Raw genomic sequence first — 23,245 nt, 5'->3', positions numbered from 1 at the left:
ATTTCTTTAGCATTTTTGTCTGTGTTTTTTACGAGGCCGAGTTGCCAGCTCGACGCTCAATGCAGCACAGATGGGAAGCGTGCAAGGAGCCGGCTGGACTCCAACCTGAGACCACTCGCCACAAAGTCCGTTGTGGATACCACTACACCACCAGCTGGCTTTCCAGCAATGAAACACCAATGAGAATGTAAGTGACATCCACATTATAGGATGAACATAGTTTCTGTCACATTTCACAACATCCTTGGAACTTATAAGGGTCTTACATCTTTCAAATGGCAGGAAATTCATTAACAAGTTAAGAAATAATGAGTCCTGAATCAGCAAACTTCTCTTCAATTAGAATTATTCAACAATTGCCTCCAATGTTTACAATATATTCCAAAGGGACATGACAGATTAAGTTTTTTACATTACACTGACAGTAGCCAGGAACATCCTGGAGTCTATTTGGGTTTTCTGTTAAATCTTCCCTTATCTCACCCACCTAAGCTAAGTTTCCCTACAGTGCCCTCCTCGGGGGATGTTATTAGAGAAATAGTTTATCATGTTGTGCATAAGAAGGACCACAGAATCGGGTTCATCTGCTACTGAAGAGGGAGGGTCTGAGTTGGGTGAGGAAGCTCTTCAATTACTTTAGTAGTGCCCTCCCCAGAGGACAAATAAATGCCAGCAGAGCTTTCGATGTGTGGGAAGGTAATGGAACAGGGTGGAAAGTATTGACTATGAATGTAAAGAATGAAAAGGCTTTAAAAATGGTTTATTTTTGAAAATATTCTTTTCTGAAATAAGTTTATTTTGATAATAGAAAAGTAAGAGAATTTCTTCCCCTAGTAATAGTATTTACATTAGTGCCTAAAGAATTTTAAAAAGACCTCTTTGAAACAATCCTTAAATAAAGTTGCCAACTTACTTCTGAGTTCCAAAGTTCCAGCCTCCAATGGACAACAGAGTCTTGAGGTTTCCATTCCTTTCAAAAGAAATATTTGAAGAATTAGAATAAGGAAAGGCAATATATTATTAATAATATTTTGGCTATTGGCACATTGTTGCAATCTGTTTTTTTTGGTGTTCTACCAAGCAGAGCAGACATGCAAAGTTGGCATTGGAATGTATGGCCACTCTTGCGGTTGTTAACACAAACCACAAATTTCACTCTATGTTTCGATGTACATGTGATAAATAAATATGAATCTGAATTTCTATTAAAATGCCTAATTTCTGTAGAATCATGGGCACATCCAATTCTTCAGTGAGTGGTTACAGTTTCAATGACTGAATCTCATCTCTTATGACTTCAAGTGCAAGGTCCAAAGAGGAAAGAGTAACTCAGGAAATGACATACACCCAAGTTCAGATTCAGAATCAGGCTTAATATCACCGGCATATGTCATGAGATTTATTGTTTTGTGGCAGCAGCTCAGTGAAAACATAAATAAACTTGAAATTGCAAGAAAAAATATATACAGTATGTGTAAAATTAAATTAAATAAGTAGTCCAAAAAGTGAGGAAAAATAGTGAGGTAGTGATCGTGGGCTGTTTCATTGTCCATTCAGAAATCTGCAGAAGGGCTCAAAGTTAGGGGCATGGAACTCATATCATGAAATAAAGATGTGTGAGCTGACCACTACCACAGAGAATTCTGTACACAGTCCATCAAGACAACCAGCTTCTCCTCCATTGGTGATGATTACACTTCCTGGCGCCTCAGGAAAACAGCCAGCAGCCAGCGTAACCAAAGACCCCTCTCCCCCACCCCCAACCAGCTATTCTCTTTATTCCATAGACCTGTTGGCCCGAAGATTCAAAACCATAAGAACATGTACCACTGGGCTAAGGGACGGGTTACCAAAGTCTTGAATGGACCCCCACTATCCAGACTATGCTCTCTTCTCACTTCTGCTGCCATTGGGCAGGCGGTACAAAAGCCTTCGATCCCACACCACCAGGTTCAGTTATCACCTTTCAGCTACCAGGCTCCGGAACCAGCATGGATAACTTCACTCACCTCGACTCTGAACTGATTCCACAATCTATGAGCTCCCGCACTCTCAAGGACTCTGCAACTCTGTTGTGTTTCTTTGCACTTACTGTGAACTCTTGCAAAAGCATGAATCTCAGGGCCGTATATGGTGACTTCCATGTACCTCGAAATTTACTTTGAACGTTGAGTTTTGATTGAAAAGGATGAACTTCTAATCTCCCAATACCCTTACACCCTATTTGTCTATCTACACCACACTTTCCACTCCGCTCTTTATTCAGGTACGGTTTTTCCTTTGGTACTACGATGTACTGATATATGAATTCACCTGTCTGCACGGTACACACACACACAATCCCCTTTTACTGTACCTCAGTACCTGTGACCGTACTAAACTGATTTCCCTATCAGAAACATTGAGGAACTTCTCTGGGCACCACTACTGTACTCTGACCTTTGCTGGAGAGTTTTAGACTGGCAGCTCAGTCCCACTTCAGACTCACTTTCAGAAACTCTACAACTAATGTTCTCTGTATCTGCAGAACGTGTTGCCAGAGGTGGCTGTGGAGGTCAAGTCATTGGGTATATTTAAGGCAGAGGTTGATAGATTCTTGATTAGTCAGGGCATGAAGGATTACAGGAGACTGGGGCTGGGTAGGAAAATGGATCAGCCATGATGAAATGGTGGAGCAGACTCGATGGGCCGAATGGCCTAATTTGCTCCTGTATCTTACGGTCTTATTATTTTGTCTCAGTCCAATGTCTCTAATAGATAAGTACGTGACTCATCAGATCAGGTCCCTATAAACTCACCACAGCCTTGTAACTGTGCTAACTTGAAGTTTACTGGGTTCTCGAGAACTTTTCTCTTTAACATGTTAAGAAAGTGAACAAAAATATTTTATGCTGTCTATGTGTATAATTTTGAATAGTCAGTACGATCTGCCAATCTTGTACTATCACAGTAATAGAGTTTTACTGAACTTGTTCTTCAGGCTGTTGATTTCGTGGTAGAGTTTCGGGTCGTTCCATTCGTAGGTGGAGATCTGGTTGCTCTTCATCCCGGCGAAGGCGTAGATGATGTGCGTGCACAGGCAGGGGTCCACATTGCTGGGCAGGTATTTCCCCTCCCCGGGTCGGTACTGAGCCCAGTTTGTGAAGTAACAAACCAGTCTGTAGGCGGAGCCTGCAGGTGGGAAACAGGAGTGAGGGGAACGCCTCGACCCGACAGACAAAGCAAAGCAATGATCCCAGGAGTGAAAGGGTTAATGTATGAGGAGTGTTTCATGGTTCTGGGCCTGTACTCACTGAGGGGGGATCTCATTGAAACCTACTGAATATTGAAAGGCCTAAAGATATTTCCAATCGTGGCAGAGTCTCGGACCAGCGGGCACAACCTCAGAATAAGACAGCCCTTTAGAACAGAGATGAGGAGGAATTTCTTTAGCCAGAGGGTGGTGAATCTGTGGAATTCATTGTCACAGTCAGCTGTGGAGGCCAAGTTACTGGGTGTATTTAAAGCTGAGGTTAATAGGTTCTAGACAAGTCAGGGTGTCAAAGGTTATGGGGAAAGGAGAATGGAGATGAGAGGGATAATAATTCAGTTATGATGGAATGGTGCAGCAGGTTCGATTGGCCAGTTCTATTACTATGTCTAATGGTCTTATGGTATCTAACTGAACATGGGTGAGGTGCCAATCCTATAGCTCTGTGTCTTGGCCAAGTCAGTGGGTATATTTAAAGCAGAGGTTCTTGATTAGTCATGATGTCAAAGGGCACAGGGAAAAGGCAAGAGGACGGGATTGAGAGGGATAATAAATCAGTCATGATGGAATGGCGGAGCTGACTCGATGGGCTGAATGGCCTAATTCTGCTCCTATATCTTATGGAGTTCTGGTGATGCACAGAGACTTACCCAGTTGCAGGCACGCCAATAGGACCACCGCTGTAACAGAGAGTGGAGAACTCATGTTAGAAATCAGAATCAAATCATGCCTTAATCTTACTGCAAGCATAGCTAAGTTATAGAATAAGAGTCTTAAACAGCACAGGAATAAAACCATCAACCCTTTATAGGCAGTATTGTAGTTTAGTGGCTGGCGCCTCGCTTTACCGTGCTGGCGATAACCGATTGTGGTTCAATTCCCACCTCTGTCTGTAAGGAGTTTGTACATTCTCCCTGTGACCGCGTGACTTTTGTCTAGTGGCTCCCGTTTCTCCCACGTTCCAAAGACATACAGGTTAGGGTTAGTAAGTTGTGAGCATAGTGTGTCAGTGATAACAAACCTGCTTAAGGTTCCAGGGTAACACACTCAAATGCTGGAGGAGCTCAGCAGGTCAGGTAGCATCTATGGAGATGAATAAACAGTCGATGTTTCAGGGCGAGACCCTTAATCTAGACTGGAAAAGAAGGGGGAAGGACCAGAATAAGATGATGGGGTTAGGAAGGGAAAGAGTTCGAGCTGGCAGGTAATAGGTGAGACCAGACGAGGGGAAAAGTGGATAGAGACAGAGAATGAGAAACAGACAGAGAGCAACAGAGACAGAGGAAGAGAGTTGGAGAGAGATAGAGACACGAGAGGTCGCCTACCTGAAGTTGATTTCAATATGAAATCCCAAGGACTGTGACCTGCCCAGACGGAAGATGAGGCACTGTTCCTCAAGCCGGGCATGGTTAGAGCAACGGTGGAGACCATAAACAGAAAGGTCAGTGTGGGGGAAGGAGTTGAAGTGACAGTGATCACCCTTTAAGACTGAACATCCCTACCTATTTGGTTTCTCCAGTGTAGAGGAGGCCACATGTGAACAGCCAGTGAAATAACACTTAACATTCTGAATTTCAAAATAGGTATTGCAGAACTCCTCAATACCACCCTGGTTTCTCCCACAGATACGGCTGCACCCTCATCTTACCTCTTCTGCCTGAAGTGGTTAAATTTAATTGATAGATCGATTTGTTATTGTCTCGTACCGAGGCAGAGCGGAAATCTTTGCTTTGCGTGCCACCCAAACAGATCATTTCATCGCATTGAGGTAGTACAAGGGTAAATTGATAACACAATGCAGAATAAGGTGTTACAGTTGCAGAAAAAGTGCATTGCAGGCAGACAATAAGGGGCAAGAGCCATGATGGGGTAGGGTTGTGAGGTCAACAGTTTACCTTATCGTACTAGGGGACCATGCGATAGCTTCACAACAGCGAGGTAAACACTGCCTTTGACCGCAGAGTTATAGAGCACTACCAGACAGGATCAGACCTTTCGGCCCGTCTCTTCTGTGCCACACCGTTATTCCATCTACTCCCATCAATGCTGCACCTGGGCCATTGCTCTCCACACCCCTCCCATCCATGTACCTGTACGAATTTCTCTTAAGTGCTGAGACCTGAGCCACATACGTCACTCTCACTGGCAGCTCGTTCCACACTCACATCACCTTTTGAGTGAAGAAGTTCCCTCTCAAATTCCCATTAAATATTTCACACTTCACCCTTAACCCATGACCTAGTGTCACTCAACCTCAGTGGAAAAAGCCTGCTTGTATTTATCTGATATGTACCCCTCAGATTTTTTTTTATTCCTCTATCAAATCTCCCCTTATGTTCCAGGGAATTAATTCCTAACCTATTCGGCCATTCCATTTAACTCAGATCCTAGAGCCCTGGCAACATTCTTCTAAACTTTCTCAATACTCTTTCAGTCACTGATTTCTTTTCCTTAGGTAGGTGACCAGAAGTGCACACAATACAGTACTCAACTTCAAAATAACTGAGGTGGAAAGATGCTTTGCCAGGCAGTGGTGTCCAAAGAAAGGGGCCACAGTCTCAAAGAAAGAATTAGTGAGGAGGAGAAATTTCTTCACCTAGGGGAACATTTTTGAAAAGTCCTACCCAGGAGGGCGATAGAGACTTAGTCCATGAGTATAATTAACACAGGAGTCAGCTGGAGTTTAGATGTTGTTTGTTCATTCATTATGTGCCGTGTTGTATGATGTGGGTGATCACGGTCTTCCCATGACCATGATTGTTCTTGGCAAACTTTTCTGCAGAAGTGGTTTGCCATTGCTTTCTCCTGGGCAGTGTCTTTACAAGACGGGTGACCCCGGCCGTTATCAATACCCTTCAGGGATTGTCTGCCTGGTGTCAGTGGTCGCATAACCAGGACCTGTGATCTGCACCGGCTGCTCATACGACCACCCACCATCTGTGCCCATGGCTTCACGTGACCCTGATCGAGGTGGGGGGGGGGGGGGCTAAGCAGGTGCTACACCTTACCCAAGGGTGACCTGAGGGCTAGTGGAGGGAAGGAGCACCTTACACCTCCATTGGTCGGGATATATCTCCACCCTTGCATCCATTAGAAATACTAAGAGATGGCTTCAGGAGAGTGGAGCTGAGGTAAAAGATTACCTATGGTCCCACTGAATGGCCAGCAGAAACAAGAAGCTAATGGCCTAAACCTACCCTTATATCTCCTGTTTCAGGGCATTGCATTAGCGGAATGGGCATCTGAAGAATTCCCCTGAGGGGGCGAGAAAATGGATCCACAGAGAGACAGCTGCAGTCATTCCTGTTCAAAGCAAATGACTAACACACACAAAATGCCGGAGGAATTCAGCAAGTCAGGCAGCATTTTGTGTGCGTTGCTCGGGATTTCCAGAATCTGCAGAATTTCTTCTGTCAGCAGTTCAAATTCAGATATTTATCACATGTACACTGAAACCCACAGTGAAATGCATCCTCTGGGTTAACAAACAACACACGCAAGGGTGTGCCTAGAGTGGACCACAAGGGTTGCCACACATACCAGCACCAACGTAGTGTGTTGGTGTTCAGCAGAACAACACAGAGCACAAAAACAAGCCCATCCCTCCCTCCCACCCACCCACCCTTTGTTAAGGACCCACATAGGACATGCCCTCTCGTCATTGCTACCATCAGGAAGGAGGTACAGGAGCCTGAAGACCCACACTCAACATTTCAGGAGCAGCCTCTTCCTCTCCGCCATCAGATATCTGAATGGCCCATGCTCCCATGAACACCACCTCACTCTTTAGCTCTCTTTTTGCACTGCTTATTTAATTGTTAAATATTTCTTATTGTAATGCATTATATCACGCACTGTACAATAAATTGCACAACATGTGTCAGTGGTAATAAACCTGACTCTGATTCACACACACATGACCGTCCTCCAACCACATCCTCTGAGCCTCAAAGCTACTAAGTGAAGTTTTGCTCAGAAGTGCACAATTATTCCAACAGGTGTCCCTTCACTCTGCCGTGCGTGCTGTGCTAGATACGATTAAGTGTACGTGAGTAAACGGCTCACTCACCTGATACAAGTAGAAGCTTTGCCATCTTGCAGCTGTCCTACTGTGGACAAGGCAAGTCCTTTTATACACTGCGAGTAGCCCATTTTTTTTTCATCAATTGTACAACCAGTCACTTTGCCAATTTAATGTTTGCAGAAGAAAATACTCTGCCAGTTATTCTGCTTATCTTGGTAACTTTTATCTTGAAAATTACGCATTGTCTTCATGGACTGATGACCTTCACTGTGACCTGGGTCTTGATAGATTGTTCCATTATTACTTTCACCTGTTGGAAGAAACTGACATCAGTGGTAACTCTATCCTATTTATATTTTTATTCACAGATCCTTGCTTCAACCTCGAACTTTATGTTTTGTATCATTCTTTATTATTAATCATTGTTAAATGTTTTTGTTGCATGTTCAAATTTCAAAGTGAATTTTATTATCAAAGTACATGTATGTCACTATATACAACCCTGAGGTTCATTGTTTTGTGGGCATACTCAATAAATCTGAAGAATAATAACCATAACAGAATCCATGAAAGACTGCCCAACTAGGGTGTTCAACCACAGTGAAGAAGACTACAGATCGTGCAAATACAAAAAGAAGAAAAAAATAATTAAAAAATAAACAATAAATATCAAAAACTTGAGATGAAGAGTCCTTGGTCATCCCCTAGTGAACACACCACAGCACACTCTAAACATGTACAGTTATTACCCTTCAACCATCAGGCTACTGAACCAGAATTGATAACTTCACTCATCTCAACACTGAACTGATTCCACAACCTACAGATTCACTCCAAGAACTCTACAACACATGTTCTCAATATTATTTATTATTTGTTTGTTTGTTTGTTTATTTGTGGTAGTTGCAGTTTAACTTCATTTACCCATTGGTGTTTATCAGTCTTTGTGTGTAGCTTTTCATTGATTCTATTGTATGTGGTGATAGATGCTTCTGTACTTTGAGTTCTTTAAGATGGTTATTGCTGGGGGTGGTAATGGGACAAGCTCCCACTGCCTATTAAATGCTCCCAATGGCGTGCACCTCAAATAGCCTCTGACAACCAGGTCCAGCTCCTGGCCTTCACGTGTGGCTTAGCTACTAAACCCAGTGGAACAATTTCTTCTGGCAGGAGAAGGGGCAAAGGCGGGGTACTGGTGTCTTAAAACCAGCCGCTTCGGGCAGATGGGGCTCATTAGCCATGGCTGGCAACTCAGCAAGGATGAGGAAAACTAAAACCTCTGCTGCCATGCGGCCATACCCACTACATTGGGAAGGCTTCAGCAGTAACCCCTGAGGGAAAAATCTGGAGCCAGAGTCCCTAAGTCTGACCTACGTTAAATTCAACCCTGAGTGGCAACTCCTGCCATGCCACTGGTGCCAAACTGTATCAGTCTCTGCCGTTCCTTTGACTTCATCAGCTGCGTGGAGAGGGGGAGCCTGCTTGTTCTCCATACTGGACTGCCTGGGCTTGCAGTATCCTCCAAGAGGACCATAACCCTGTCGTAGGGTCTGCAGGCTTGCTTGCCTCAATGACCCAGAGAGCTATGTCAGCCGGAGTCTGAGCTTTATGTTTTGATTCTTGGTAGGGTCACCCCCTGCCAAACAGGTCAAAGGGTAAAGGCCAAACTGAGAGTGGTGCACTGGTCCCCCAGGTTTGGGGATTCAGCTCAGGGCTAACAATCCTGACTGATCAAACGAAACTGTTACAGGAACACCAATGAAGAATCTTTCTTTACCAGTGTGCAACAGCATGGACAGGCAGAGATGGCATTGCTGCCCTAGATGCCAACAACATAATGAGCAGCAAATTAGGCTTATGTATCGCATAGGCAGCTAGGATGCAACATCCATGGTCGATTTCCAACTACGGAGTACTTCAAATACGTACATTGGTAATACATTTACTTTGAACTTCGTAAGTATATAAATGGTGATTCAAGTTGATTCTTGATCCTTGATCCTAAGTGGTCAGTCTTCAGTGGGAAATGTAGAGTAGTGAACGTTTGAACAAAGATGAGCCCAGAACATCCACACATGTTTTACTCTCCATTACACAGCTGGCGTTTAGAGCAGCAATGAAGACCCTCCATCTCTGGTGGTGGTCAGGGCTTCTTTCATCGTGTCACCAGCTTGGTTTTCATTACTGTCAGTCACGCAAGTCTCAGGTGGAGACTTTGGAATACCATCACACTCAGGTCTAGAAGGATTCTTCATTGCTCTTTCCATAACAGTTTTGTTTTACCAGTCAGGGTTGTTGGCCCTGAGCTGAACCCTGAACCAGGAGGAGCAGTGGACCACTCTTAGTCTGGCCTCTACCATTCGACCTGTTTGGTATGATGACCCTACCAAGAGCCAAAGCATAAAGTCCTGACTCCAGCCAATATAGCTCTCCGGGTCGTACAAGCCCTACAATGAGGTTGTGGTCCTCTTGGAGAGTCCACATATGCTCTTGCTTTTATTTTTTCTTGGGTAGTAGTGTCACTGAAATTAATTGACCACCCTTATCAAATATTGAAAGGCCTAGAAAGAGAGGACATGGAAAGAATGTTTCCTATAGTGGGGTAATTTCAGACCAGAGGACACAGACTCAGAATACAAGGACATCCATTTAGAATGGAGATGTAGAGGAGTTTCTTCAGCCAAAGGGTGGCGAATCTGTGGAATTCATTGCCACAGATGGATGTGGAGATCATGTCATTGGGTATATTTAAGGCAGAGGCTGATAAGTTCTTGATTAGTAGGGGCATCAGAGGTTTCTGGGGATAAGGCAAGAGAATGGGGTTGAGAGGGATAATAAACCAGCCATGATGGAATGGCAGGGAAGACTTGATGGTCCAGATGACCTAACTCTGCTCCCACTGTATGTATTATATTCTTTATTGGGCAGACCATCTCATTGGACAGGACAGCAGCCAGTGAGGTGGCATTTGTATTACCCTGGGTGGAGAACCTAAGGAATTCATTGTCACAATTCACTGATAGATTTAAAGCAGAGGTTGACAGGTTCTTGATTAGTAAGACAATGGGGTGGCATGGTAGTATAGTGGTTAGCATAACACTTTCCAGCTGTAAGATAAGGGTTCAAGTTCCCACCAATGTGTGCAAGGAGCAGTTTGTCTGCAAATAAATGGTTAATGTGTTTATTCATAATCAGTGTTTTCTGTCTCACTTATTCCGCATGACGGGGAGTTTGTGGGAATGCGGGGAAAATAAAAATTCAGATGCGTAGAGAAGTAGTGCATAGTCTCAATGGGCCAGAGGGCCTGTTTTTCCACCATATTTCTCTGAGACTCTGTGACCCTAAAAGTCCCACATGTTATCTGGTGCCAGGCAGGGGTGAGTATGAGTCTGTTTCTGGAGGGAAACTAATTATGAAGTAAGACCTGCTGATCTGAAACATGGTTATATTTGGATTGGACCTCCTGCTGCCCAGTGTGATTATCATAAAACAAATTTCAAAGACCATCTGGATCAACTCCTTGAGACCACATACAAATCTGATAAGGAGCCAAATATATTTCTATAATATGGAAAAATCATTTAAATGAAATGTGGTTTAAAGTTGAAAGAACATGCATATCGTGATCAGGGTGATAAATTACTGCAAATACTTCTGGGCAAAGTTATTGGAAATTAAAATCGAGGTCCCAAATTACCTTGACATGGAAAGGCAGGAATTTATCTAAGATAGTCAGTGTGGCTTTGCTAAGGGTGACTCTGTCCTACTTAGTGGAATTTTCCAATGAGGTAACTGAGCAGGACAGGACAGTAGCGTAGGGGTTAGCGTAACATTTCACAGCACCAACGACCGAGGTTCAATTCCCGTAGCTGTCTGTAAGGAGCTTGCATGTTCCCTGGGTGCTCCTGTTTCCTCTCATATTCCAAAGACACATGGGTTAGGATTAGTGAGTTGTGGGCAGGCTACGTTGGTGTCGGAAGCACGGCGACACTTGTGGGCTGCCCCCAGCACAACCTCAGACTGCGTTGGTCATTGAGGCAAGCAGCACATCTCACTGTATGCTTCGATGTTTCAATGTGCATGTGACAAATAAACCTTTCTCTCTTGTTATCTCTTTAATCTCTTTTTCCACACAGAACGTAGTCAGTACTTGGGATGAGCGGTTACAGGTAGATACAATTGCAACATTTAAGAGGCATTCGGACAAGTAGGTGGAGGCGAGGGGGAGAGGTGTGTGGAGAGTTACTGACCAAACACATGCAACTCGGACCAGCAGGGAAGATAGTGTGGTCAGTATGGCCCAGATGGTCTGAAGGGCCTTTTTCTTTGCTGTATTACTCTAAGTCAAGCAGAATTTGTTGGAGGAAAGGAATGGGTCCTGACACTGGGTCTCAAGCCAAAATGTTGACAATTTCCTTCCCTCCACAGATGCTGCTCAACCAGTGGTGGAGGGGTCTAGGTCCAGAGGGCACAGCCTCAGGATAGAAGGGTGTCCCTTTAAAACAGAGAAAAGGAGGAATTTCTTTTGCTAGAGTGTGGCAAATAGAACCATAGAACACTACAGCACAGTCCAGACCTTTCAGCCCTCCATGTTGTGCCGACCCATATAATCCTTAAAAAAAAGTACTAAACTCACACTACCCCATAACCCTCCATTTTTCTTTCATCCATGTGTCTGTCCAAGAGGCTCTTAAATACCCCTAATGTTTTAGCCTTCACCACCATCCCTGGCAAGTCATTCCAGGCACTCAAAACCTTCTGTGTAAAAAACTTACCCCTGATGTCTCCCCTAAACTTCCCTCCCTTAATTTTGTACATATGCCCTCTGGTGTTTGCTATTGGTGCCCTGGGAAACAGGTACTGACTACCCACCCTATCTATGCCTCTCATAATCTTGTAGACTTCTATCAAGTCCCCTCTCATTCTTCTACTCTCCACAGAGAAAAGTCCCAGCTCTGCTAACCTTGCTTCATATGACTTGTTCTCCAAACCACGCAACATCCTGGTGAACCTCCTCTGCACCCTCTCCATAGCTTCCACATCCTTTCTATAATGAGGTGACCAGAATTGAACATAATACTCTAAGTGCGGTCTCACCAGAGATTCGAAGAGTTGCAACATGATCTCTCTCTACTCTTGAACTCAATCCCCGTTAATGAAGCCCAGCATCTCACAGGCCTTCTTAACTACCCTATCAACCTGTGCAGCGACCTTGAGGAATGTATGGATTTGAACCCCAAGGTCCCTCTGTTCACCCACGCTCTTAAGTAACTGACAGTTAATCCTGTACTCAGTCTTCTTGTTTGTCCTTCCAAAATGCATCACCTCACACTTACCTGGATTGAACTCCATCTGCCATTTTTCTGCCCAACTCTGCAGCCTGTCTATATCCTCTTGTAACCTTCAACAACCAGCAACCCCATCCACAACTCCTCCAATCTTCATGTCATCCGCAAACTTACTCACCCATCCTTCCACCTATACATCCAGGTCATTTATAAAAATCACAAATAGCAGGGGTCCCAGGTAGTTAGAGAAGCATCTGCATTGCAGTCTGTTCTTTATGAAGTCCAACATCCAGTGGTATACTTAGTCTGAGGAGTAAGAGTTTGTTCAGCAAGTTCTGTGGGACAATAGTGTTGAATGCCAAACTGGAATCCAGAAACAACAATCTGACATAAACACCCTTGTTTTCAGGTGTCAGATGCTATGGCATCTGTCATTCACCTATGTAAGCACAGAAAATACAGGAGATAGTCTGTTGCCTTGGCAGCATCTGTGGGGGGAGAAACAGAGTGATAATATTGGGTATTTGGATTTTCCCTGCATATTTCCATAAACTTGAGTAAGCCTAGGCCTCGACACCTAGCAGAGTTGGGAAAGAAAGAGGGCGGGTTGGACAACAGGGGTATCTCCGATCTTTCCTGCTGAGGAGCTCGCCACTGGCTAGCAAATTAACTGGTCAGGCACCAAACAGAGTTACAGATGTGGTTAAAGGCCAGGTATCCCACCTTGAGTCTCTGTGACTTTCCAAATCCTTACTCCAGTCTCAAAGTCGCATCACCTTCATCCTGAAGAAGGGACTCAGCCTGAAACATCGACTCTTTATTCCCCTCCATAGATGTTGCCTGACTTGCTGAATCCCTCCAACAGTAAATTAATTAATTAAGCGATACAGAGTGGAGTAGGCTTTTTCAGCCCTCCGAGCTGTGCTACCCCAGCAACCCCTGCCAAACCCAATTAACCCTAACCCAATCACGGAGCAATTTACAATGACCAATTAGCTTCCTGGTAGGGCCTGCGACTGTGTGAGGAAGCAGAGGAGCTGGAGGAAAACCCACACAGATGGACAGAGACTCCTTACAGACCGGTGCCAGAATTGAACTCTGAACGGAGCTTGTGCGGAGTTGTAACAGTGTCACGCTAACTGCTATGCTACTGTGCCACCCATTTTGTGTGTGTTGCTCAAGTCAGGTGCTGGAATCAAGTCAAGTCAAGTCACTTTTACTGTCATTTTGACCATAACTGCTGGTACAGTACATAGTAAAAATGAAACAGTTGTTCAGGACTCTGGTGTTACATGACACAGTACAAAAAACTAGACTGAGCTATGTAAAAAAAAACAACACAGAGAAAAAAAAAACACACAACTACTCTAGACTACAGACCTACCCAGGACTGCATAAAGTGCACAGAACAGTGCAAGCATTACAATAAATAATAAACAGGACAATAGTGCAAGGTGTTAAGCCAGGCGCTGGGTATTGAGGATCCTGATAGCTTGGCGGAAGAAACTGTTACACAGTCTGGTCGTGAGAGCCCAAATGCTTCGGTGCCTTTTCCCAGATGGCAGGAGGGAGAAGAGTTTGTATGAGGGGTGCGTGGGGCCCTTCATAATGCTGTTTGCTTTGCGGATGCAGTGTGTAGTGTAAATGTCCGTGATGGCAGGAAGAGAGACCCCTATGATCTTCTCAGTTGACCTCATTATCCACTGCAGGGCCTTGAGATCCGAGGTGGAGCAATTTCCGAACCAGGCAGTGATGCAGCTGCTCAGGATGCTCTCAATACAACCCCTGTAGAAATGTGATGAGGATGAGGGGGTGGGAGATGGACTTTCTTCAGCCTTCGCAGAAAGTAGAGACGCTGCTGAGCTTTCTTTGCTATGGAGCTGGTGTTGAGTGACCAGGTGAGATTCTCCACCAGGTGAACACCAAGAAATTTGGTGCTCTTTACGATCTCTACTGAGGAGCCATCGATGTTCAGCGGGAGGTGGTCGCTCCATGCCCTCCTGAGTCAACAACCATCTCTTTTGTTTTGTTCACATTAAGAGACAGGTTGTTGGCTCTGCACCAGTCCGTTAGCCGTTTCACCTCCTCTCTGTATGCTGACTCGTCGTTCTTGCTGATGAGAGCCACCACGGTCGTGATATTGGTGAACTTGATGATGTGGTTCGAGCTTGGTGTTGCAGCACAGTCGTGGGTCAGCAGAGTGAACAGCAGTGGACTGAGCACGCAACTCTGGGGGACCCCGTGCTTAGTGTGACGGTGTTGGAGACGCTGCTCCCGATCCGGACTGACTGAGATCTCCCAGTCAGGAAGTCTAGGATCCAGTTGCAGAGTGAGGTGTTCAGGTCCAGTAGGCTCAGCTTTCCAATCAGTTCCTGAGGGATGATTGTGTTGAATGCTGAACTGAAGTCTATGAACAACATACGTGTCTTTTTTGTCCAGGTGGGTTAGGGCCAGGTGGAGGGTGATGGCAATGGCGTCATCTGTTGAGCGGTTGGGATGGTACGCAAACTGCAGGGAGTCCAGTGAGGGAGGTAGCAGGGTCTTGATGTGCCTCATGATGAGCCTCTCGAAACACTTCATGATGATGAATGTGAGTGCAATGGGATGGTAATCATTGAGGCAGGACACTGAAGACTTCTTCGGCACGGGGACGATGGTGGCAGCCTTGAAGCACGTGGGAACGGTGGTGCTGCTCAGGGAGATGTTGAAGATGTCAGTGAGAACATCTGCTAGCTGGTCTGCACATCCTCTGAGCACTCTACCAGGGACGTTGTCTGGTCCAGCAGCCTTCCGTGGGTTGACCCTGCACAGGGTTCTTCTCACATCGGCCACAGTGAGACACAGCACCTGGTCACTTGTAGGAGGATTGAGCATTGGGACAGTGTTGTTGGTCTTGTTCCAGTCACCATGGTTTGCTCTGTTATTTACGCACTGTGACCCTGTCAAAGAACATGTCGAAAGCTCCACACTGGCTTGTTGCAGCCAAACATTCTCACACAGCGCAGGGCCCAGAATTAGGGCACACCTCTCTCCAACAGGTTACCATTTACCTGTTGTTAATCACTAATGTGGTTAGGAACATTCAAGATGTTCAACAGTTAAGAAGCGATCACACACATCCCGATCTTGGCTCCAGTCTGTCCCTTTGCCTCAGAACGTAGAAAGATTATAGTTCTTTTTTAAAGATTATCTTTATTTGCCACATGTACATTGAAACATACAGACAGATGCATCGTTTGCATCAAGTCAGTGAGGATTGAGCTGGGGCAAGTGTCACTAGCATCCAGTGCAACGTAGCGTGCCCATAACGTACCAACCTTAACTTGTACATCTTGCAATGTGGGAGGAAACGCACGCAGTCACAAGGAGAACGCACAAACTCCTTAAAGGCAGCGGCCGGAATTGAACTCTGATAGGTGAAAACTGGCACTGTGAAACTATGAACTATGCACTAACCGTGCCGAATGTAGAACACAAGAACTGGCCGTTAGGCCTTTTATGTCTGCACTGACTGTGACATCGATTGAAATGCATCTATTTGCCCGCATGTAGGGTACATCACTCTGCCCCTGTGTCTGTCTAAATACTACATAAAGGTTGTTGTTGTTTCTGCCTCCACTGCCCACCTTGGCAACAGTTTTCCCTCTGGGGTGAGCGTGCTCACACATCTTTTGCTGCTAGCACACAAGGGAATTTAAACTGCGCACTAAAGGTTGTCACGGTCTACCTCATTGGCATGTTAAGTATATTTCACGATTGTACACGATCACATTTCCTTCTCCGGTTTCTGATGTGGATGGTGCTGACAATGTGGAGTTTACAATGATTTGTCTACAAGCTTTAGAATTGGCTTAATTATACTGTTTTTATTGACGGTATGATTGATTCACTATGTCAAAGAAGCAAAGGGTGTGAAGCAGCTAGTTCATTGAAAGCAGAATGGCTAATGAAACAGTAGAAGCTGCTACATGGAAAGCTCGTGAAGTCAGGAACGAGCAGTTACTGAAATATTTATGTACGATACGGAAACTGGTGCTACCTGTGTGTATTGTCACGATGCAAATGTTCAAACGATCAAACCCAGAGAAGATCAAAGTTCCTACTGAAAGTGTCTTGCTAGCTGTTAAAATAAAACCCTCTATATATAGAATTCAGTGTGGATATGTTGTTGTCACTGGACAAAAAATTGCACAGCACCTGATTTTTGTGCACACTGATCATTAGAAATTAGTGGGAACATTGCTTGGCAGCCACTCACCACTGTCTGTATAAAAAGAAATGACTCCTTTATATTTTCCCTCTCTCATATTAAAACGATGTCCTTGACATTACCACCCTGAGAAAAAGACTCTATCAGCTGTGTCTATGCCCCACATATTTCAATTCAATTCAAGTTTAATTGTCATTCAACCATACACGAATACTCATGAATACAGCCAAAGGAGAGAGCGTTACTCTAGGGTCAGGGTGCAAAACATAACACCAACAGTCATACTCAGCACAAAGCACATCTAATACAAGGCAGCAGGCACAAATGGTATGTCCATCATGCAATAAGAGTCAAAAACTCATGCTATCAATCCACAGTCGACTACAATAGAGCCCATCTGGGCAAGGACTATGAATCCTATCCATCAATGGAGTTGCATGTTCCAATGGAGGAAACAATGGGATGCCTCAGAGTCATAGAGCATAGAACCACTACAGCACAGGAAAAGGCCCTTCTGTCCCTAAAAGACCGGAGTAAACATTCAACATTTTGGAAGGGTCTCAGCCAGACGCTACCTGGCCTGCTGAGTTCCTCCAGAATTTTGTGTGTGTTGCCAGTGCTTTGCTCATGATGGACCCAGACTGTATCCAATACTTTTTATAGGACATTCTGTTCAAGGGCATGATGTAGCCAATCAATATTCTCTCCACCACACATCTATAGAAGTTTGTCAAAGTTTCAGATGTCATGCCAAACCTTCACAAGCTTCTAAGGAAGAAGGGTTACTCCTGCACTTTCTCTGTAATTGCATTTCCGTGGTGGGCCCAGCACTGGTCTTCTAAATTGATAACACAGAAGAATTTAAAGTTGCTGACCCTCTCCTCTTCTGATCCCCTGATGAGAACTAGCTCAAGGACTCCAGTTTTCTCCTCCTGAAGTCAATATCCAGCTCCTTGGTCTTGCTGACATTGAGTGAGAGGTTGTTGTTATGCCACCACTCAGCCAGATTTTCAATCTCCCGCCTGTGTGCTGATTCATTGCCACCATTGCTTCGGCCCACAATAGTGATGTCATCAGCAAACCTAAATATGGCATAGGAGCTGTGCTTAGCCACACAGCCATAAGTGTAAAGTGAGCAGAGCAGGGGACTAAGCACACAGCTTCATGGTGCACCTCTGCTGATGGAGATAGTGGAGAAATGTTGTTGCCACTCCAAACTGATTAGGGTCTGCAAATCAAGGATCCAACTACACATTTAGGTCAAGGTCTTGAAGCTTATTGATTACTTTTGAGGGGATGATAGTATTGAATGTCAAACTGTAGTCGATAAAGAGCATCTTTGCTCTCCACGTTTCCAGGGTTGAGTAAAGAGCCAATGAAATGGCATCTGCTGTTGCTCTGGTAGGCAAATTGGAGCAGATCCAAGCTATTTCTCAGGCAGGAGTTGATATGTTCCATCACCAACTTCTCAAAACACTTTATCACTGTCAGTGTAAGTGCAATGGATAATAGTCCCTGAGGCAGGTTGGCATGTTCTTCTTAGCCTCTGGCATAATCGAAGCCTGTTTGAAGTGGGTGCGTACCTCAGCCTGCCAAAGTGAGAGTGTAATGTCTGGCCACCAGATCAGCACAGGTCTTTAGTACTCGGTCAGGTACCCCACCTGGGCTGGATGCTTTCTGTGTGTTCACCCCCCTGAAGAATGCTCTCATGTTGGCCTCATAGACTGAAATCACAGGTTCATCCGGGGAGGGGGGGGCTGTGGGAGTTCATGATGGTACCTCACAGGTAGATAGGGTAGTTAAGAAAGCTTATGGGGTGTTAGCTTTCATAAGTCGAGGGATAGAGTTTCAGAGACGCGATGAAATGATGCAGCTCTATAAAACTCCGGTTAGGCCACATTTGGAGTACTGTGTCCATTTCTGGTCGCCTCACTATAGGAAGGACGTGGAAGCATTGGAAAGGGTACAGAAGAGATTTACCAGGATGCTGCCTGGTTTAGAGAGTATGGATTATGATCAGAGATTAAGGGAGCTAGGGCTTTACTCTGTGCAGAAAAGGAGGATGAGAGGAGACATGATAGAGGTGTACAAGATAGTAAGAGGAATAGATAGAGTGGATAGCCAGCGCCTCTTCCCCATGGCACCACTGCTCAGTGCAAGAGGACATGGCTTTAAGGTAAGGGCAGGGAAGTTCAAGGAGGATATTAGAGGAAGGTTTTTCACTCAGAGAGTGGTTGGTGTGTGGAATGCACTGCCTGGGTCAGTGGTGGAGGCAGATACACTAGTGAAATTTAAGAGACTACTAGACAGGTATATGGAGGAATTTAAGGTGGGGGGTTATATGGGAGGCAGGGTTTGAGGGTCAGCACAACATTGTGGACCAAAGGGCCTGTAATATGCTGTACTACTCTATGTGCTATGATGGTTCCTCCATGTTTTGACTGTGAAAGTAAGCATAGAAGGCAACGAACGCATCTGGAATTGAAGCCTTGTTGTCGCCTATGTTACTTGCTGTCACTTTCTGAGAGGTGATAGCATTCAAGCCCCACCACAGCTGTCAGGAATCTTATATTGATTTAAGTTGAATCCAGAATTACCACTTTGCCCGTGAGATATTGTACTTGGACCTCTCATAACTTTCTTGGTCACGAGACTTGAATGCTTCTGATCTGATCTGCAGCAGATTGTGTATTTCCTGTATCCCTCGCATGTGTGTGTGTGTCTCTTCTCTCTCTATATCTCCATCACTCTTTCTCCCTGTGTATCCCTCCCTCTTCCTCTCTCTCTCTCTCTCTCTCTCTCTCTCTCTCTCTCTCTCTCTCTCTCTCTCTCTCTCTCTCTCTCTCTCTCTCTCTCTCTCTCTCTCTCTCTGTTTCCCTCTCTCTCCAAATCTGTCAGCCTTGGTGGAACTTTGGAAAAGGGGCAGGCGGTGGGGATGAGAGGAACTCCCAGTGGCCTTCTGGCTGGACCTGGTCAGTCACCAGATGAGTGATAAATACTTGGGAAACATCAGTCCCATTTTGGGGTCTGGGTGCATGTATTCTGTCAGAGTCGAAAACGATGCAGGTGCCTGGGTACTAGTGGTGACGTGGTGTGGTTTTTAAGATCTGGTTCCGTGGGTGGCCAGGTTGAGACAGGGTGGAGACATTACCAGGATGTGTATGATACTGGCATTAGCATTGATCTTATTAACCATTACCCACTGTTTTAAAGGCTCACTTACAACAGAGACACCAGGGCTAAATTTGTCCAATGCCCCGTTCGTGGTCACGATTGGTAGAAAGTCTTGGACCAGAGCCAATGAAGTCCAGCAGAGTGTGCAGGGCTGTACAGGCAGGGTATAAAAGGCCAAAGTCATCACTGAAGGGGTGAACAAGACTAACCACATCGCCCTGCGTTGAGACCCAGGAAAAAGGTAATACCAATGAAGCTTCCTTCAATTGTTTCTGATAGCTGGTTGGATTGTCTCTGTGGTTCATTTTTGTTCCACCAGTCATGGTTTGGTCCATTGGTACAGACCTCTCTTGATTCCCTTGTTGGTGAAACTCTGACCAAACCCATTGTAGTCTCAGAGATAAAACAGGTCAATGTGTGCGTTCAATGGTCGATGACACAAATTCATCACCAACTGAACATGGGCATAATCTGCTCGGAACTGAGATTTTGGGAAGGAGGGGAAATCACATCATGCCCTCCAGATGGGAGGCAATTTAGCCCTTTGAGGGACAAGGGGGTATCAATCCTGGTGTCATCTCGGCGTGGCCATTTATAGACAGGGTGTTTTACATTGAGTCTGCTCAGACTGTGTTGATGGGTGTCAATCACCCTTACACCATGGCAAACGGCTGAAACTTGCTGAATCTGACCAAGTGTTCAATGTAAGTTTGGACGAGAGCACCGACAATCTTGGAGATAAATTTGATTTGCTTGACCCTGAATTCCAGACCTAACATGAAATGTATGACAATGAGATCAGCAGTGATGTACAAAGCATGGTATTTATCCCACAGTTAGATCAGCTCCACAACTAGGGAACATCAAATGTGGTCAACCAATGAGTTAAATCAACCAACTGATCATTGGGATATTACATGGTAGTTGTACAAGACGTTAGTGAGATAGCAGTTGGCTGTTGGCGTAACCAGCACCTTTCACTGTATGTTTCCATTAAAGTGAAATCAGTGTTAGTTACCCTGTTATAGGAGAGATATTGTTATACTGGAAAGAATGCAGAGGATGTTGCCAGAACTTGAGTGCATGAGTTATAGGGCAGGGCAGGGCAGGACTTCATTCTTTTGAATATAGGGAGTTGAGGAATGAACTTGCCTCTAATCCTCAACTAGACTAAACTAAAATTAAGACTAAGCTAAAACTATACTTGTTTGCTTCTACCACGGTGCAACTCATGTGTCAGATTACCATAATAAATGCACCTCAAGTGCAATGCACACAGAAGACTAATACGTGGATCCTAGGGGACTTGAGGAACTGAGTATGGAGAAATGTTGAATAGGTTAAGATTTAATTCTCTGGAGCACAGGAGAACAAGGAGAGATGTGATAGAGGTATACAAAATTATGAGGAGTAAGGATAGGGTAAATGCAAGCAAGTTTTTTCCACTGAGGTTGGGTTAGACTAGAACTAGAGGTCACAGGTTAAAGTTGCTGCTCAAAGTAGCAGCACAAGTTGATGGGGTGGTTCAGGAGGTGTATGGTGTGTTGATGTTCGTTAGTCAGGGGATTGAGTTCAAGAGCCGCTATGTAATGTTGCAGCTCCATAAAATCCTGGTGTTCAGTTCTGGTCTCCTCATTACAGGAAGTATGTGGAAGCTTTAGGAGAGGGTGCAGAGGAGATTTGCCAGGGTGCTGCCTGAATTAAGAGAGCATCTCTATGAGGCATAGATCGAGTGGACAACTGGGGGCATTTTCCCAGGGTGGAGAAGGCAATGCGGGGGAGCATAATTTTAAGGTGACTGGAAAATGTCAGAGGTAGTTTCTGTACCCAGAGAGAGGTGGGTCTATGAAACACCCTGCCAGGGAGTGGTGGTAGAGGCAGATATATCAGGGCCATTTAAGAAAATTTTAGATAGGCACATAGATGAGAGAAAAATGGGTGGCTATGTGGGAGGGAAGGATTAGACTGACTTTAGAGTAGGTTAAAAGGTCAGCATGGCATCATGGGCTCATGTGCTGTAATATTCTATGTTTAATGTTCTATGTTAAGGGTGTAAGGTGAAATATTTTTGGGAGTATATGAGGGGAACTTCACTCAGAATGTTGTGACAATGTGGAAGTGGCCTATGCAGGTTTGATTTCAAGGTTTAAGAGAAGTTTGGATAAATCTATGGATGGGTGATGTTCAGAGGGCTATGGTCCAGATCAGGAGTTCAAAGCTGGGGTCCAACCTTGGTTAATGATAGGGGTTGCATGGCATAAAAAAGGTTTGGAACCCCCGGTCCAGATGAGCTCAGATTAATAGGGGCGGAAGGGCCTTTTCCTGTGCTGTAGTGGTTCTATGCTCTATGACTCTAAGGCGTCCCATTGTTTCCTCCACAGGAACATGTCACTCCAGAGATGGATAGGATTCATAGTCCTTGCCCAGATGGTCTGGGGATTCACTGGAAATGTACTAGCCATGACAGAGCAGAAGAAAGGCGTGGACGCCAGAACACAGAAGGAAAGAGAATTGGCGGAGGAGACAAATCCTCTCAGGAGGGGTATTATGCCGGGCAAAAAGTCTTATCGCTGCTTCCAGGAGGGACCATCGTACTTGTCTGTTAATAAACAGATCACTGTGTCTGAGGGTCGCAGTGTAATATTACCCTGTAAACTTGGGCCATCAAATTACCCCGTGCCACAAATGACGGTCAAGTGGGCGATGGTCTTGGCCAGATATGATTCAGAGAATGGAGCGTATTATCCCGTGGGGGATGGGCGCTTGCGGTTCAGAGCAGCAAACGTGGCTGATGCTTTAGATGCCTCTCTGTTTATACAGGATGTACAGAAGGAAGATGCTGGGGAATATTTCTGTAATTGGTCCATGTTTCCTGGGGACACTTGTACAGCAAAGACGAGGCTGAACGTGCTTTAGCACGGTTGATCCCTGCACTCGCTGGATTAAGGGGGAGGCGAGCTGAGAGGAGTCTCAGGAGAACGGGAGAGGGGGCACATCTACGTAATTACACATGTACATTAAACATCACCTGCCATTATAAATGTGACCTACTTGGGTGCCACTAATTTGAGGACCATTGTTATGTATTGGATATTGGAGAATACTGTGGACTTCATGCTAAGGCTCAGCCATGATTGCTTCTAATGAGAGAACAGCCTTGCTGAGTCAGAGACTCAAAGAACACATTTAGTCCATGCCGAACTTATTCTGCCCAGTTCCGTCTGTAACGTTGTCCTCCATACTCCTTCTATCCATGAATGCATCCAAACTTCTCTTAAGTGTTGCAATCGAACCTGCAT

At 45.0% G+C, this 23,245-nt stretch overlaps 1 protein-coding gene across 1 annotated transcript in view; it reads right to left on the bottom strand.

The window, feature by feature from the left end:
- LOC132380880 (acidic mammalian chitinase-like) overlaps window positions 1–23,245 on the bottom strand; it is a 61,339-nt gene that overhangs the window by 11,786 nt on the left and 26,308 nt on the right. The window contains exons 3-5 of the mRNA XM_059949799.1: window positions 3,901–3,930; window positions 2,970–3,171; window positions 914–970 (exon numbers count right to left, since the gene is read on the bottom strand). Of these exons, the coding sequence (XP_059805782.1) occupies window positions 914–970; window positions 2,970–3,171; window positions 3,901–3,930 (289 nt within the window). The remainder of the gene's footprint in view (window positions 1–913; window positions 971–2,969; window positions 3,172–3,900; window positions 3,931–23,245) is intronic.

This window comes from Hypanus sabinus, chromosome 25 (genome assembly GCF_030144855.1).
Source record: "Hypanus sabinus isolate sHypSab1 chromosome 25, sHypSab1.hap1, whole genome shotgun sequence".
NCBI lineage: Eukaryota > Metazoa > Chordata > Chondrichthyes > Myliobatiformes > Dasyatidae > Hypanus > Hypanus sabinus.
This window is presented reverse-complemented; position numbering and strand designations above follow the sequence as displayed.